Raw genomic sequence first — 16,528 nt, 5'->3', positions numbered from 1 at the left:
GCTCGCAAAAATTGTCATCAGACAACAAAGTGGTGTCTAGTCTCCAGGATGGGCGTTTGAGGGGGCCAAAATCAAAATGACAATCAACAAAATGAGGAGGCTGGTCAGAGATGACAATTGCCGAGTATTCAGCTGACACTACTGAAGGAAGGAGTGACTGGTCAACAATATAAAAATCAAATCGGGAATAGATATGGTGATAATGTGAAAGAAGAGAAAATTCTTTACTGTTTGGATGCTGAAAACACCACAGATCAACCCCCAAATCCCTTCCGTAAGTGAGATCACTACCCTGGACATCCCAGATGGGATCAAGGGTTTTGGCATGGAGCGATCCAAGGTACAATTTATAATAATAATTATCTTTATTAGTATTGCAAGTAGGCTTACATTAACACTGCAATAAGTGTCCAATTCATCTAATAGGATATCTTTCGGGACTTGTGGGATGAAACCGGAGTGCCTGGAGGAAACCCACGCAGACATGGGGATAACGTGTAGACTTTCCACAGACAGTGATCCAAGCTGGGAATCAAACCTGGGTCCCTGATGCTGTGAAGCAACAGTGCTAACCACCATGCTAGGTCACCTCCAAGAATCATCCGATGTGAGTCTAAGTCAGGGAGGAGGCTCACCTGAGAGTTTGTAAAATTTGGACTGTCCCAGTTGGGGGCATAAATATTAACTAAAATAACTGGAATGTTTTCCAGCTAACCACAGCCAACAATATAATGACCATTGGTGTCATCTATAATCCGAGAGAGAGCAAATTGTATTTTTTTTTAATAGATTAGTATTGCCGTGCCTCTAGCCCGACCATTAAAGCCTGAACGAAAGACTTGTCCCACCCAACTTTTGCAAAGCCTTATCTGGTCCTTCACCGGAAAATGGGTTTCCTGTAGAAATACGACACCCGAGTTTAGAACCTTCAGATGAGGAAAAACCCTTGCCCGTTTCACGGGCTCATTTAGACTTAATATTCCAAGTAACAAAGCAAAATGGAGATCCCCCAATGCCTCGCACGCCGGGGTCAGCCATTACCTCTGAAGATCAACAAGTAAGGAATCTTAACAAGCAAGCGTAAGAAAATCCCACCTGAACAGCGGCCAAGCCCGGTCCAAATGACCAGACAAACACAATAGTGGACAATGTCCAATAACTAACTTTAACACACTCACTGCTCTATCCCTCCCTAACCCAACAGCAATATTAACATATTCATATACAACAGTAGTATTAAATTTCTACACAACATAAACCGATCAAAACTATATTCAAAGCTCCTATGTGCAAGGTGTTTGCGACTAGGAGCTGCAGCACACCCAATCTTGTACTTCCTATCAGCTTAACTCATCCTTAGCTGGGAGGCTCTCTGCTCAACCATTTACTCAAAAAAAAATAAAAACTTTAACATATATAAAATTCATAATGCAACAATAACACTTGTAAAATCCCAACGATAATTTAATAGCCTAAATTTTATACAAACCAACAATGTAAAAATCTCTGAATTTCAAAACACATTAACTTCAATATAAAAGAGAATTCAGGCAGCACGGTGGCGCAATGGTTATCATTGCAGCCTCACGGTGCCGAGGTCCCTGGTTCGATCCATGCTCTAGATCACTGTCCATGTGGAGTTTGCACATTTTCCCCATATTTGCATGGGTTTCGCCCCCACAATCCAAAGATGTGCAGGGTAGATGAATTGGCCACACTAAATTGCCCTAATTGGAGAAATTAATTGGATAAAAAAATAATTAAACAGGGTTCAAATTTAGCTTCTGGGCAAATAGGTTTGCCTCTTCAGGGGAGTCAAAAGTGATCCTGCTCCCTGACAAACACATGGAGGCAGGTTGGGGACATCAGGCTGAACCAGAGGCCCTTGCTGTATAGAATTGATTTCACCATTAAAGGTTGATCTCTTCTTTGAAAAAAACTTTTACTGCGGTCGTTGCACTTTAAAAAGCGAATTCAATGCGTCTTTCTCCGCTACATACGTCACCTGAAGTCCTCGTAACCAGAGTGGAACAGCAGCTTTCAAAGGCAGAACAAACACGTGATGCCATTTTAATACAGTCTGGGAATTGAGAGCTAAAGCAATTGTGAGCAGTTTGCCCCAACAGTCATGACAAATAAAGAAGGTTGTGTAAAGTTGTGGAATGGATTTGCTGTTAAAGGTAGAGCAGAAGCTTTGTTTAAAAGTCTCAATTGGAAAACCGGGTCTTCATTTCGAAAAACAAATCACTAAGGGAGAGCATACTTGTGAGAGAAGATTTTAAAGTGTGTTTTTGGGAGCGGAGTTTGCAAACTCTCATGTGACAATCATCTGGGGGGGGGGGTTCTGAGGCGACATCCACTTGGATTCAGAGGACTGTTTCTTACCACAATCATTGTGTGTGCTTAAAAGGGACTTTTGTGTTAATGAGACCATTGTAGCTTGAGGTGTACTTGGTAATCCAATTGTTAATCTTTAAATCTGTCGTTATTTGTTAAACTAAGGGGGGGGGGGGATGTTGTACGATGATTGTGATACTCTTAGGGTAAATGTGAGAGAAAAATGGGAAAGAAAATTAAAGGAAAAAATGAGCCAATTTTTCATTCTTTTCTCAATCAAGCGAAAGAAGGACAATGGAGAATATATGTACAATACTGAATAAAGCTGATAAATAGTGCCATGTTAAATATTAGTAAAACAATTGTTTGTCTGAGGATCAACTCAAGAGACAACATCACCTTTTTGAAGGCCTACCTACAATAGATTTTGCATCAGACTACCGGGTAAAACTATAGTCATTTCAATTCAAAGTCGTTACCCAATGCAGATTTCACTACTGCAGATTTTGATGACAGAACCATTAAGATTCTCAATATATAAAAAAAACTTTGTTAAACTAAGGGGGGGGGGGGGGGGGGAGTGAAAGAGTATTGACAACTCAGCACAGATGTAACTTTTGATTGGCTAGCGTTTTAATTCTCCACTCCACTGTGACCTTTCAGTCCTCCGAATCATAAATTGTTCCAATGAAGCTCTACCTCATCCTTTGATTAGACACTTCAGGCTTGAGTTCAGCAATTTGGATCATAACCACTTCCTTTTTTGGATGGCAGCTGTTGGTGGTGTTTCTGCTTTTCTCATTTACAAGTCCTCTTGACACATCTTTAATTTCTTTACTAGTGCCATTACCATATTTATTTGGCTTTCACTCTCAGCCCTTTTGTCATTTAATATCTTCCGTCTTCCACCCTGTAACGGAACTTTCTTGTCGTCTATACCGCTCTTTCCCTGCTTTGCTTAAAAATGGTTAACACCTTTAAGCACTTCCAGTTGTGACAAAGGGCCACTTATCTGAAGTATTGACTCTATATCTCTCTCCACAGATGTTGCCAAACTAGCTCGAGACTGCTGAATCTCCATAAACGTAGAATGGATGAAGTCTGTTTTAGAAATGTTGTATGGTTTGCACTTTAAAAAAGTTGCTTAATCTTGTGTAATTTTGAACTCCATTTTTAACATCTTCAGAACATAGCTCTATTTTATGAGGGGGAGGCTCAAAAGAAAAAAAAAGTACTTGGGCATCAAAATAAAATCCCCATTAAGCTTAAAGCAGGACAGCACTGTGGCACAATGGTCAGCGCTGCTGCCTCACAGCCCTGAGGACCCGGGTTTGATCCCGACCCCGGGTTACTGTCCGTGTGGAGTTTGCACATTCTCTCCATAAGACCATAAGACATAGGAGTGGAAGTAAGGCCATTCGGCCCATCGAGTCCACTCCGCCATTCAATCATGGCTGATGGGCATTTCAACTCCACCTCCCAGCATTCTCCCCAATAAGACCATAAGACCATGTCTGCGTGGGTCTCACCCCACAACGAAAAAAAGATGTGCAGGGTAGGTGAATTGGCCAAACTAAATTGCCCCTTAATTGGGAAAAAAATAAGAATTGCATACCCTAAATTAGGGTTGGCCCTCTTTGGTAACAGAAAGGAAAGCTTAGTTATTGTGGGTTTTGACCACTGTGCCAATAATTATTTTTAATTTACTTTTCATGGTAGATTTTGTTTAATATAATCATTATGTTGTTGTACTTTAGTTAATTTTCTGGTGAATTAAAAATTACTGAGCACTGGATGGCACAGTGGTTAACACTGGTACCTAATGGCGCTGAGGACCCACCCGGGTTTGATCCCAGCCCCAGGTTACTGTCCATGTGGAGTTTGCACATTCCCCCGTGTTTGCGTGGGTCTCACCCCCACAACCCAAAGTTGTGCAGGATAGGTGAATTGGCCACACTAACGTAATGAATGAAAAAAATAGTAATTTTGGTACAACCACACATAGAACTCTGCTTGCAAGTAGCTTTATTATCATTACTTTTAAAAATTAATTTAGTCACCACTGTAGCATGCTGCAGCATTAATTGCTATAGAATGATCCGGCACTATACAAAAACCTGCTCCGTATAAAATTGGATAGTCCAATACTACATAATTGTTGTAGGATTGTTCAGTACTGTACAATAACCTGACCCAGCTGCAAGCTCACCTTTGAGAAGAAGCTGACCCTATTCAGCATTCATGACAGTAACTCAGTTGGGTCTGAAAGTCCAGAGTGAAGGACCTTGGGACATAAACTGATATCCCACTTCCCTGGATGCAACATACTGCTGCTCCAGGGCAATGGAGCATTAATTGTTTCTGAAAAATACAAAATAATTAATTGCGCTGAGCTCAAACTCCTTTACTGCTCTTACCATGATCTCCATCGCACTCCATCGGGAGGTACCCCAGTACATGGCCATTCCTTGGTTAATTACATGTGTCATTGCTCTCACAGTTTCTGTCAGGAGAGAAGAAGTGATTTATTGATTTTTTAAAAAATGGCACATCATGGCTGCTCCACACTATGCATGGATTTTGCTACTGGTTTCACAACAGGGGTCTTTTTGCTGCAAGACATCTTGCAAGCAGTGTACATCCGTCTCGCAACAGTGGAATCATGAGGCATACTGACATTTTATCTTCCCTCAGAATTCCTTCGTATTGCTGGATTAATAAAGTAAATGAGGGTTGTACGATGATTGTGATACTCTTAGGGTAAATGTGAGAGAAAAATGGGAAAGAAAATTAAAGGAAAAAATGAGCCAATTTTTCATTCTTTTCTCAATCAAGCGAAAGAAGGACAATGGAGAATATATGTACAATACTGAATAAAGCTGATAAATAGTGCCATGTTAAATATTAGTAAAACAATTGTTTGTCTGAGGATCAACTCAAGAGACAACATCACCTTTTTGAAGGCCTACCTACAATAGATTTTGCATCAGACTACCGGGTAAAACTATAGTCATTTCAATTCAAAGTCGTTACCCAATGCAGATTTCACTACTGCAGATTTTGATGACAGAACCATTAAGATTCTCAATATATAAAAAAAACTCTCCTGTACCAAGGTCTGCTGTGGGACAGACACTGGCCTTTCACTTCTCAGGTCCTGGATTCAAATTCAGTTCGGTTCCAATTTGCAACTGGCACACAGGACAAGGCAGATGATAAATGCTAATCACAAGGAAGCCATTGGTGTGGGAAATTAAAACATACCACCTCGGTATGGAGAGGGCGGCACGGTGGCACAGTGGTTAGCACTGCTGCCTCACGGCGCTGAGGAGCCAGATTCGATTCTGGCCACGGGCCACTGTCGACTTTGCACATTCTCCCGTGTTTGCGTAGGTCTCATCCCCACAACCCAAAGATGTGCAGGGTAGGTGGATTGGCTACGCTAAATTGCCCCTTAATTGCACTCAATTTATTAAAAAAAGTTCAGTATGGAGTGCTTTTCTGAGGTTAAACCTGAGGCAGTTTGCTTTGCCAGAGTCATTGTTGCTATATACCTCACCTGAAAGTGATGTTTTCTGAACCTGGTGTCTGAAATGGTAAAACGTTCCATTCCCAACACTTCACGTTTATTAAGATGAGGAATACAAGTGACCTAAAGTTTACATCAAGAAATCGAGGAATTTTTAAAGAGTGTAGAATTTTGAACTCAATTTTTGACGTCTTCAGAATACAGCCTGCTTTATGAGGAGAGACTCAGAAGAAAAAAGGACTCTGGCATCAGAACTTCCCGTTAAGCTTAGTGATTCTAAAAGAATAGAAAAGGCAATCAATGTTTCCTCATTGTATTGCCAACAGGAAGGAAAGCTTGGATTCTGTGGGTTTCAACTCACTGCACCATTGTAACCATGTCATCAAGGTCCACAAAGCCATGTAAAGTGTCAGCCTTGACTCAATGTTATCACTTTTGTCATGGAGTAGCAAGCCATGAATTCAAGGTTTAGCAATCATAGTGTACTGTCTGGAAAATGGACTGCAGCAATTCACAAACGTTTCTTTGACAGCACCTCCTGAATTACTTCTACCACCTAGAATAAGGGCAGCAGGCACATGGAAACATCATCACCACCAAGTACCCCTCAAGTCACACATCATCTTCAATCGCAAATATGTGTTCTTTCATCCTTGCTGGGTCAAATTCCTAGAATTTCCTACATAACAGCATTCTGGGAGCACCATAACCACATGGACTGCAGCAGTTTAAGAAGGCAGTTCAACACCATCTTTTCAAGGAACGTTAAGGATGAGCAATAAATGCTGGCTTTGCCAGCGACATCCACATCCTGTGAATGAATCCAAAAAGGTCTAAGATTTCAGAATAAAACCAGAGTAGACATTTCAATGTAGATGCAGTCTTTAAGATGAGATGCTAACCTGAAACGTGGTCTACCATCTCAGGCAAATGCAAAAACTTTCTATGGCACTATCTGAAGAACAGGGGAGTACACCAGCGGTATCCTAAACCAACATTTGTTCTTTAACCAACATCACCAAAAACAGACCAGCTGGTCATTCACTTCATTGCGGATTGTGGACCTTGCTGTGCACAAAATAGCTTTTGCGCTTGCCTTATAAAAGTGGCAATTTAAAAATGACTAATTGACTCTGGGATATCCTGAGAACATGAAAGGTGCTATACAAATGTAGGTCAGTTTTTTCACATTAAGTTTTTTTTTAAGGGCCACAGGAGCACTGCAACAAGGAATAATGGACTTAAGGTCTAAACCCACCTTTGCTCTTGCATTACATTTTTAAATGTAAAAAAAGGGCAGTTACTTCATGAAGAATGAGAAACAAAAATAAAGTTTGTTGTTTGAATGCTAGATTAACCCAGTTACCTAACAGCACAGCCAAATAAACTTGCCCCATAATATTCCTTACTAATATGTCTTGATAGTACTGCTGAATAGCATTGCTTGACGATACTTGTCTTTTTTGAAGGGGAAGGAAAAGAGGGAAAAGCACTGAATCTCGATTTGGCCAATGTTCCAGGATAGGCACCACACAAATGGAAGCTCAGAGACATAGCGCAGTAGCAAATTCACTGAGGTGAAGAGGAGTCAGAGCGTGAATGGCTGAGAATCACTGCACTAAAGCACAATCTGGATGCACAACCATAAACAGCAATGGTACAGCAAAACTAGAATTTAAATAGGAGAATTAAAAATATTGCCAGAACTCGAAGTTGAACTTTGGTGTAGATTGAACACCCTATCGCTTAACCACATTTTCCTTTTTTTCAGCTGCTTGCAGAAAGATGCAAAAAAGTACATTGAAGTCAGATCTTTGGCTCAAAAACAATTGCTATTCTGTAGCAATTTTTCTTTGTGGCATGGTGTGCATGATAAAAAGGGATGAGATTATCTTCTTTATCGCAAATTTGATTGTTAATAGATGTCAAACTTTTTCTTCTACCCAATATATCTTTGAACTGCGGCATTCTTTCCTCACTTTTCTTCTCTAGCTCTTAGAAATGTTGCTGCTGTATGGTTTCCCAGGCACCATCTACTGTCCAAAATTTAGTCTAGGCAGTGAGTACCTCTCACAAGAGACATCAGAGCCAAGCGTAACCCTGGCATCCTTGTACATGCATAATATATACTTTCCAGTAAAGAGTCAATGAACAGCAATCAGAGATAGGAACCTTACTGATCTTTCACTTCTGAAACTTCGATTGCACCACTTGGTTATATGTGTCCTCAGCTGCTGGCTTTAAATGTGAATGAAATGAACCGAGGAAGTTCCAACTAAATTAGTACGCATGTGTCCATGATATAAAACTACAAATTTGACACCAAATTAAGCAATCTTACCCTGCAGGAACGCAAAATGGTAACTTGCATTTAATGGCTAAAGCTATAGCAGGTAGAAATTTCTAATCTTGCATTTTGATCATTCTCTAGTTTCCGAGTTCTGCCTCTCCATAGCCACATGTGTGTGATCTTTCCTTTGCTATATCACCAACATCAGAGAAACATTAGCGATGACATTTATGATCAATAAGGAATGGTTTCATTTTAAGGATGCAATGATATAGAAAAAATAAATCACTTTTATTCAAACCAGGATGATTGATTTGAATTCGTCAAATACAACGAAATCATTAGTATACATTTTTCAGGGAGTATTTTTATTTGGCTGGTTCTGTGAAGTCATAGTAACAAAATAATGTCCAGAAAGAAATGTCATGGTAATTTCTTTTACAAAAATGAGTGGTTTTCTCCAATTTTACAGAGCCCAAATTAAACAAAAACCAGGAGGATGGGAATAGTTTGGACAGCAGAGTTGTCCACAGTTGTTGTTGATGTTTTTTCATTTGCTTTGTTAGGTGGACTGCACTCGATTTGAGTTCTTATTGACTCCTCCACTAACGGTCTGAGAAAACTCATCCAAAGAAGATTGAGCATAGCTTTTTCATTGACTTTAGTGAAGTCAACTCATCATTCAAAGTGTGAATGTGGTACCAATTCCAGTGTAAACTTGTTGGATTTGCTAAGACTGGCCACAGAAGGGGGGGGGGGGGGGGGGGTTTCACCTCCGGGAGTTGAGCACACAACATATACTGACACATCAGTGCTGTGTTCCATAGTTGAGGTGCTATCATTTGGATGACCTGTGAACCAGCAAAATAGATGAATGGGTCCTTCAACTCATTACTGCTCTCAGACGTTCAGTGTGCAAATCAGCTGTAATTCCCAAACTGGCTACGAAGTGCTTTCAGACATACTGAAGGAATTAGATACTTTAACATTTTTCTTTCTATATTAAGGAGCAGGGAAAATACAATTTTTGAATGTTGTTATTTGGAGGGCATTTTGTACCTCATCACTCATACTCTTCTTTATATTTCGCCGATTGCCAAGAAAGATATTCATGATTACTAACAATGTCACGTTTGTCATGATAAAGCAAAACGTTACGGATGCTGTAAATAAATAGCATGTAGCAAGTCCATTTTGTTTCTGAGAATGAACAATGGTTCTCAATTAACCTGAATTTTCCCTTTTCAGATGCTGACAAGCTGTTAATTTTTAACATTTTCTGTTTATCTTGCAGTCTATCTCTTTTAGGGTTATATCAATTGCAGTGGTACTGAGGAGCAAGGTCACAAGAACAGGTCCCTCTGCTCCAGACTAGAGTGCCCTTGTCAGCTACTTTATTGAACCCCACTCGGAATGGTGGTTATGGGAAATCAAAGCTTTCCGTAATTCTGGCTGGTTAAAAGCCACTTTACAGGAGAAAACTGTCCATCATACCCTTTTGCAGAAAAAAAAGCTGTCTGTGAACAACTGAACACAAACACAAAATGGCATTATCCAACTGTGATTATGAGATTCAGCTAGGTGACAAGTGTGAAATAATGGGAAAATGAGGGCATGAAGCGAACTATACACAAACAAGAAATTAACAAATGATTTGACAATATATGCAAGACTACAAGGACACAAGTATGATATTTTTTTAAAATCTGAATGTCAAATCTACTGTAGGTATAACCATGTATATATTCTCAAGGACAAAGCATCCAATCTGAGCTGTTGTGTACCAAATTCCAGTATGCACAATTTAAATGTGTTAAGACTGGGCTGAAACATCACAGAAAACAATTTGGCCCAAGTGTGCGAAGCATTCACACCCAAACTACATTGATCAGAAAACAGCCCAAATACTTTAATTCAAAGCTAAATACAGCATGCGTTGGGAATCTGAAATGAAAACAGAAAATGCTGGGAAATACTCAGCAAGCTAGACAGCATCTTTGGGGAGAAACAGAGTTTACATTTCAGGTTGTTGACCTTTCATCAAAACTTACATGAATCTATGTCTGATGAAAGGTCACAGAGCTGAAAAGTTAACTCTTTCTCTCCAAAGATGCTGCCTGACCTGCTGAGTATTTCCAGCTACTTCTGTTTTTATTATCCCTAAAATCTGTACTCCCCTTGCTAATTTTCTCCAATTATTTCCTTCTTGAATCGACTTCTTGAAGTAGGTGGGCTCCTTCTGATATATTTTTGACTGAGTGGCCATTCTTCATGTGCCAACTGTAGCAGTATGGCCAAGCTATCCAACTGCAGAGTTAAATGCTCCCTGACAGGGACTGCAAAAGGGATTGCTGTTGATCCGGAGTGGAAACCCCAGCTGATTTCTCATCCTTGCTACCAATAGGTATTGAGCACCTATAAGATCATTATGTACACATCTACAAATTTGTTTAACATGATCTGTTTTTTCAAATATAAGGACAAAAGGATGGATGGATTTTAGAATTGATAAATGATCCAACAAGATTTTCTAGATGTATTTTGTTTACACAATATACTAATTGATGTTTGATTTGTTTCCATAAAAAATTATTAAAATTAGCATCCAAAGTTAATTGGCTTGGTAATAATTGACTACATTCTACTGTTCATACCGTTAAAATTAATTTGAATAGAAAGTGTATTTTGTTGAATTGTTTCACAGCCTTAACTAGTATTTTAAATTAAACTTTTTGTCCACTCACTGGCACTTCTCAGCTCTCTACCATTAGTGTTTTATGCTCTATAGCTGACTGTACAAGACAAACGTGGGCAGGCATTTTCTCTCAAACTCTCCCAAATACACCATGATGTTCCAAGAGTGGGGAGCTCCCTATTTATACCATGGGGTGCAGCTTCGGGATGTGGGGCGCATGGGGCACTGCCGGCGCAACGAAGAATCACGACAGTGGAGAATCCAGCCTGCGATCTTTAGAAAATGGGGAGCAAAATGATTGCTCACAACCTGTCATACTCAGTAGTTTAATACACTAACACAAAACTTCTCCTTATACTATTCCCTGGACAGTGCATTATAGGAAATACATTTATCCCTATGTAATATTTTGGTGCAAAACAAATGCCGTTGCAGTCCTCAAAAAAGCTTCTATTGTCTCATGTAGGCCAACAATAAGGGACAAACAGTTCTCACACTGAGTGAAACCTACAGAATTCAGTCAATTGGATAGAGGGGGTTGGTTCAAATACACCAATCAGTAACATGGCACAAAACTAAATGCTTAGACCGGAATCCGCCAGACAATCAGAAGGGCTGAGTGTAGTTTGCCGTGTCAAGCATTGATATTTTTGAAAAAAACATTTTACTAATGAATTCAGAATGCACTTGGCCAATTTTTCCCTCCCTTTTCTTTTCCTCCATCCCTCCATCCTTTCTGGTCCTGTTACATGAATACATTGCTTGCAAGGCATATCTTAAATTTTATTGCCAGACTTGTGGAATAAAAGATTTTAAAAAAAAGAACCCCCAAATACAATATCTATAATCCCACCAAGGCTTCTCAGCCCAATCTGTCATCATGCAGCTTTTCCATAAAATTATGCACAGGCACATAGAGGCCAAAGATAAAAGAAGAAAAAGACAAAGGCTGAAAATGCTAAACATGCACCATAGACAAAAGCACAAAGAATTCAGCAGCAATTCTGACAGGGCTGCTACTTTACAGGTGATGCATTAAGTAGTTGAGCAGGCTTTCATTTTAATCAAATGGAAAGGAAAGTCAAGGCTTTAACAAAACACAAAGGCTAGGACCAAAACAATTAGTGATCGACTGGTACGAATGTTATTGGAATTGTATTTTACATGATTGTACAGAGGCGCAGCTACCAAAGCTCTCATCTGGTCACAGTGCTGCATCCTCACTGCACAAGTTTAAATAGAACCACATACATTTTCAGCGCACACAAGTGAACTGGAGATATATTTGAAAAGGAAAAATATGCAGAGTTATAGGGAAAAAGCAGGACAGTGGGATTAAATGGATAGATTTTTCAAAGAGCCAACACAGAAATGATGGGCAGAATGGAGTCCTTGCGTGCTGCCTGATTATGATTCTACAAAAAAGGCCTATCCTTCCATTGTTTCACAGACATGATGGGCTGAATGGCCTCCTTGTGTACTTTATGATTATATGCTTCCACAAAAAGGCCATATGCTCTATTGTGCCTGTGCTATCTCTTTTCTAGAATAAACCAAATCAAATCCTACTGGATAGCAATCTCCCATAAGCTCCGTCTCTTCTACTTCAAATATCTATCACTTTTTCTTAAAAGACACAATGATCTTTGCCTCATACACCCCCTGTTAAAAAGCATTCCATGCTCCAACAAACCACTGCGTTAAGAAATTTCTCTCAATCCTCTCATTTTTGTAGTGATCATTCCAAATTGATGGCCCCTCATTGCTGATTCACCCCACCCTGAGAAATAGTCTCTCCTTATTCACTCAATACAAACTCTTCTTCAAAATTAAAAAACTTCAATTAAATCTCCTCTTGTCCTCTCTGCTCTACTGAAAATGGTCCCAATATCTTAAACATATCCTTGTAACTATCACACTCCTGACTATGTGGTGTATGCTCTCCATTGTTTTAATGTTCGTACTATCATAGGGTTCCCGAAACCTAACTGTACTCTTAACTGGGACTGCGGTTCCAACATTATAACAATGGCTACAGTTCAAAAAAGTACTTAATTGACTAAAGCTTTGGATGTGCTCAAGTTAAGAAAGAAGTAGTATATACATTCAAGCCTTTTTCTCCAACTACTGTTTAGAGCAAATTCATAGTTATCTTGCTCTTCAATACTATAACCAAAAACCTAAATGGTAATGATTATTAATTTTTTCTTCCAAAATGTATTACCTCATGCACACAATCTCATCTGATAGTTATTCTCCCATTCTGCTAATGTATCTATGCCTTCCTGAACTCTTACCGACCTCATTGATTGGTGATGGCACCAAAGGAGGATGGGCAAATTTTGAGTTTTACATCTGCATGGCCAAATAAATCATCTATATCTAGCAATGACTCAAGTTCACTTAGCACAAACCCCAGGGGTACAACTCTTCTTCAATCTGAACAATACTCCTTTACCCAACTTCCTGTTTCCTATCTGTCAGCCAGCCAACTTGCTAACCATACTGCTACATTTTTTCTCATACCAAATCTGTGGGTTTTTCCCAATGAACTTCCCATGTGACATTACTGGATACCTTCTGGAAATCCATGAACTACATAGACTTAACGGTCCCTTATCTATAGTTATTTCTTCAACGTATGCTTGTCACAAATCTATTAGCTGTCCTTGATTCACTTTCAGCCCTGCTAATCTCCCTTCTCATCTCCCTACGACACATTCTACAATCCTCATGATTAATTGTTAATTCAACTTTATCATATGCCTTCCTTTCAAACCTCAGTTTAATTTAATGTGTTGCTGAAAAAAGATACATATCAAAGCTTTTCATCCGGACACTGCGCAAGAATACCAGTATAAGGGGAAAACAACAATTTATACTGTATGAGAAGAGAATGCTGATTGGTTGGCAAATGGATTCTGGTCGAGGCATTTCCATGGAGAATGCACCAGTTGATAATAACTGACAGATAACTGCTAAGCATTGTTTGAAATTTAAACCAGGCAGCTTGATCCTGATTTAATTGTTAAGACATTGCCCTGGCCAAGGAATCAGTGAATGGCTGTCATTTATTTTGCTTAGCTGAAATAATGTTTCTATGTGTCTTTAGGTATGTAATTTCCAGTACACGCAAATGTGTCACACTCAGCACACTGAGGATTATTTTATTTAGCAAATCTTGTCTACTCTGTTTTGAATTTTGCAAGCACGGCTGGTTGGGTATGGTCTGTACCTTGCCCATAGGGAACAGAAGCTGTGACATAAAGTCCGCCAATATCTACACATCTAGCATCATACTGGCACTGAAATTCATACACCACATTACTCATTTGTGTGATAGGCAGAATGTCATTTTGGTTTGATGGCAGCATCCTGTTAGTGAGGAATACCACTCGTTTTGTTACTGTGTTGTACTTCACCCGTTGCTCCAATTTTTGAGATATCTCACCCTTCCAGGGTAATCTAAGGTAGTCTGGGCACTTCGGCTGTGAAAAGTGCTAAACAATCCTCAGTGTGCTAACAATTACACTGACAACCAATTTAAAATTGTCAGTCGGGCTTTCAGTGTGACACATTTGCATGTACTGGAATCTTACATACCTGAAGACACAGGGCTTCATTCTTAGCAGACAGAAAGAACATGTATATACATTGCATCTATTTCGGCTAAACAAAATAAATGACAGCCATTTGCTGATTCTTCCCCCAATCGTTGACCAATCAGGGTCAAGCTGCTTGGTTTAAAAATCAACAATGCTTGGCAGTTATCTGTCAGTTACAATCAACTGATGCATTCACCATGGTAATGTTTGACCAGAGTCCACTTGCCAACCAAACAGTATTCTCTTCTCATACAGTATAAATTGTTTTTTCCCTTATACTGGTATTCTTGTGAAGTGACCTGATGAGTGCAAGATGAAAAACTTTGACATGTCTTTTTTTCAACAATACTCACGTTCTGTACTACGAAACAACTATTAGTTTATTGTATTTAATGTAATGGAGCTCATTTATTTGATAAACTCTTTGATGCCTTGTAGGAATACAGTTATTCTGCATTTGTTCAATTTGATATTTGCAGATTTCCCACTGCTGATCTGGCCATTCGTTACCGAGTTAATTTGGCTCAGATATCTTTTTACCTTGCTGAACTTTGTTCTTTTTATTTACAGCATCCTTATTGACACTGCTACCCTATTCTTCTTACAATGAACCGGTCTACATTTTGAACACTATTGCTCAACTTTGATCTCATTAATTAATTACCTTTATTCCAGTCTAGTTATTCTCCTCTATCTCATCTCTACTGTTCCGTGTCATGTAAAAGATTTCACTTTGTATTTCTTAACTTTATCTAGTTGTATTCTGTCTTAATGCGGCCACAGGGATATCATCTTTTGTTAACACTGCCACCCAAACCTCACCTGGACTTACAGTATCTCACTGAATATACTCCGCCTCAAGGCTCATGTTCCTTTTGCACTTTGGTTTCAATATTCTGAAATGGCAGGTAGTCCAAATATGCAAATGTAAATTAACCTGATGTGTACATCCCCCATTGTTATTCTCATCCCTTCAGCCTTGTGAACAGAATCAAGCTGTTGCAAGGTAGTTGAATAATTCCTTACATTGGATCTGGAAGCAAATCCATATGGACAGTCTGAATGAAGAGTGACAGCTGTGAGTGGTTCAGCAATGACGACTGCAATACCTAGCAAGATTTTACACCAGGACCAGCTTAGCTAAAAAACAGTACCAGTCTATCACTAAAATTAACCTACGGTAGGGCTTGCAATAATCAATTATTAATACACAATGAAACCTGCACTAAATGGTCACTTTCAGCAATGCATCTAACTGTATGCACAGCCATAGATGGCTGAACAAGCATTAACGCGTCATGCCCCAAATGAAGCACTAATGGTAGTTATGTTGTGATTACAATATTTAATTGACACATCTCACATTTATCACAATTCTTTTGGTTAGCATCCTTAAAAATTTGTGTTTAGAAATAAAAAATGCTTTTCAAGTGTCTGGCTCACTGTCACCTACACAGCCTTAAAAAAAAAATCTTCCCTGCTCTTATCTCTGGAAGGTGCCAATTCAGTGGTGGGATATAATTGGCACTGATCTGCTATCTCACCCACATTGCCATTCTTCATGTGACCCATGGAGAGAATATTCAACTGTGGTAAGCATCACAATTCAGCTATATGCTGTTTTACACCATTATTTCTAACAAGGGCTACTAAACAGTTATCAGGAGTGGAATCCCAGCTGATTTTCCCCTCCCTAACCCAGTCGTGCTGACGTCAATTATTTGACCCTGATTAAGGTCAGCTGACTCGGCTAGATTTGGGATTGGACCTGACACCTTCATGGTTCAAATGACTTAACTGCTCAGGCCAGTGGGATCACAACCTGTCACCCTCTTAAATAAATGTGGCCCAGTGCTCCTAGGTAAAATGATTACCCTTTCACAACTGCTTAACCCCTTCATCGCCACAAATCTATTTATAGGTTTAAACAAAATTTTCTTAGCGTGATGCTAACCTATATTTAGATTTGAATGGCATTCACATAACATAACAAAATACAGTGGAACTCACAAAAGATCAATACAATTTGTACCAAATTCTCAGTCTGATAAACTTTTTTCTCCCAGTGTATG

The 16,528-nt window shown here is 39.3% G+C and overlaps 1 protein-coding gene across 19 annotated transcripts in view; it reads right to left on the bottom strand.

Annotated features, from left to right (window-relative positions):
* Window positions 1-16,528, bottom strand: part of kcnab2a (potassium voltage-gated channel, shaker-related subfamily, beta member 2 a) — a 307,091-nt gene that overhangs the window by 29,365 nt on the left and 261,198 nt on the right. For all 19 annotated transcript variants that reach the window (XM_038773836.1, XM_038773842.1, XM_038773828.1 and 16 more), the window contains one exon: window positions 4,755-4,840. In XM_038773836.1, coding sequence (XP_038629764.1) covers window positions 4,755-4,840 — 86 coding nt within the window. The remainder of the gene's footprint in view (window positions 1-4,754; window positions 4,841-16,528) is intronic.

Source organism: Scyliorhinus canicula, chromosome 16 (assembly GCF_902713615.1).
Source record: "Scyliorhinus canicula chromosome 16, sScyCan1.1, whole genome shotgun sequence".
NCBI lineage: Eukaryota > Metazoa > Chordata > Chondrichthyes > Carcharhiniformes > Scyliorhinidae > Scyliorhinus > Scyliorhinus canicula.
Note: the sequence above shows the minus strand (reverse complement) of the source record. Positions and strands in the feature narration are given on the sequence as shown.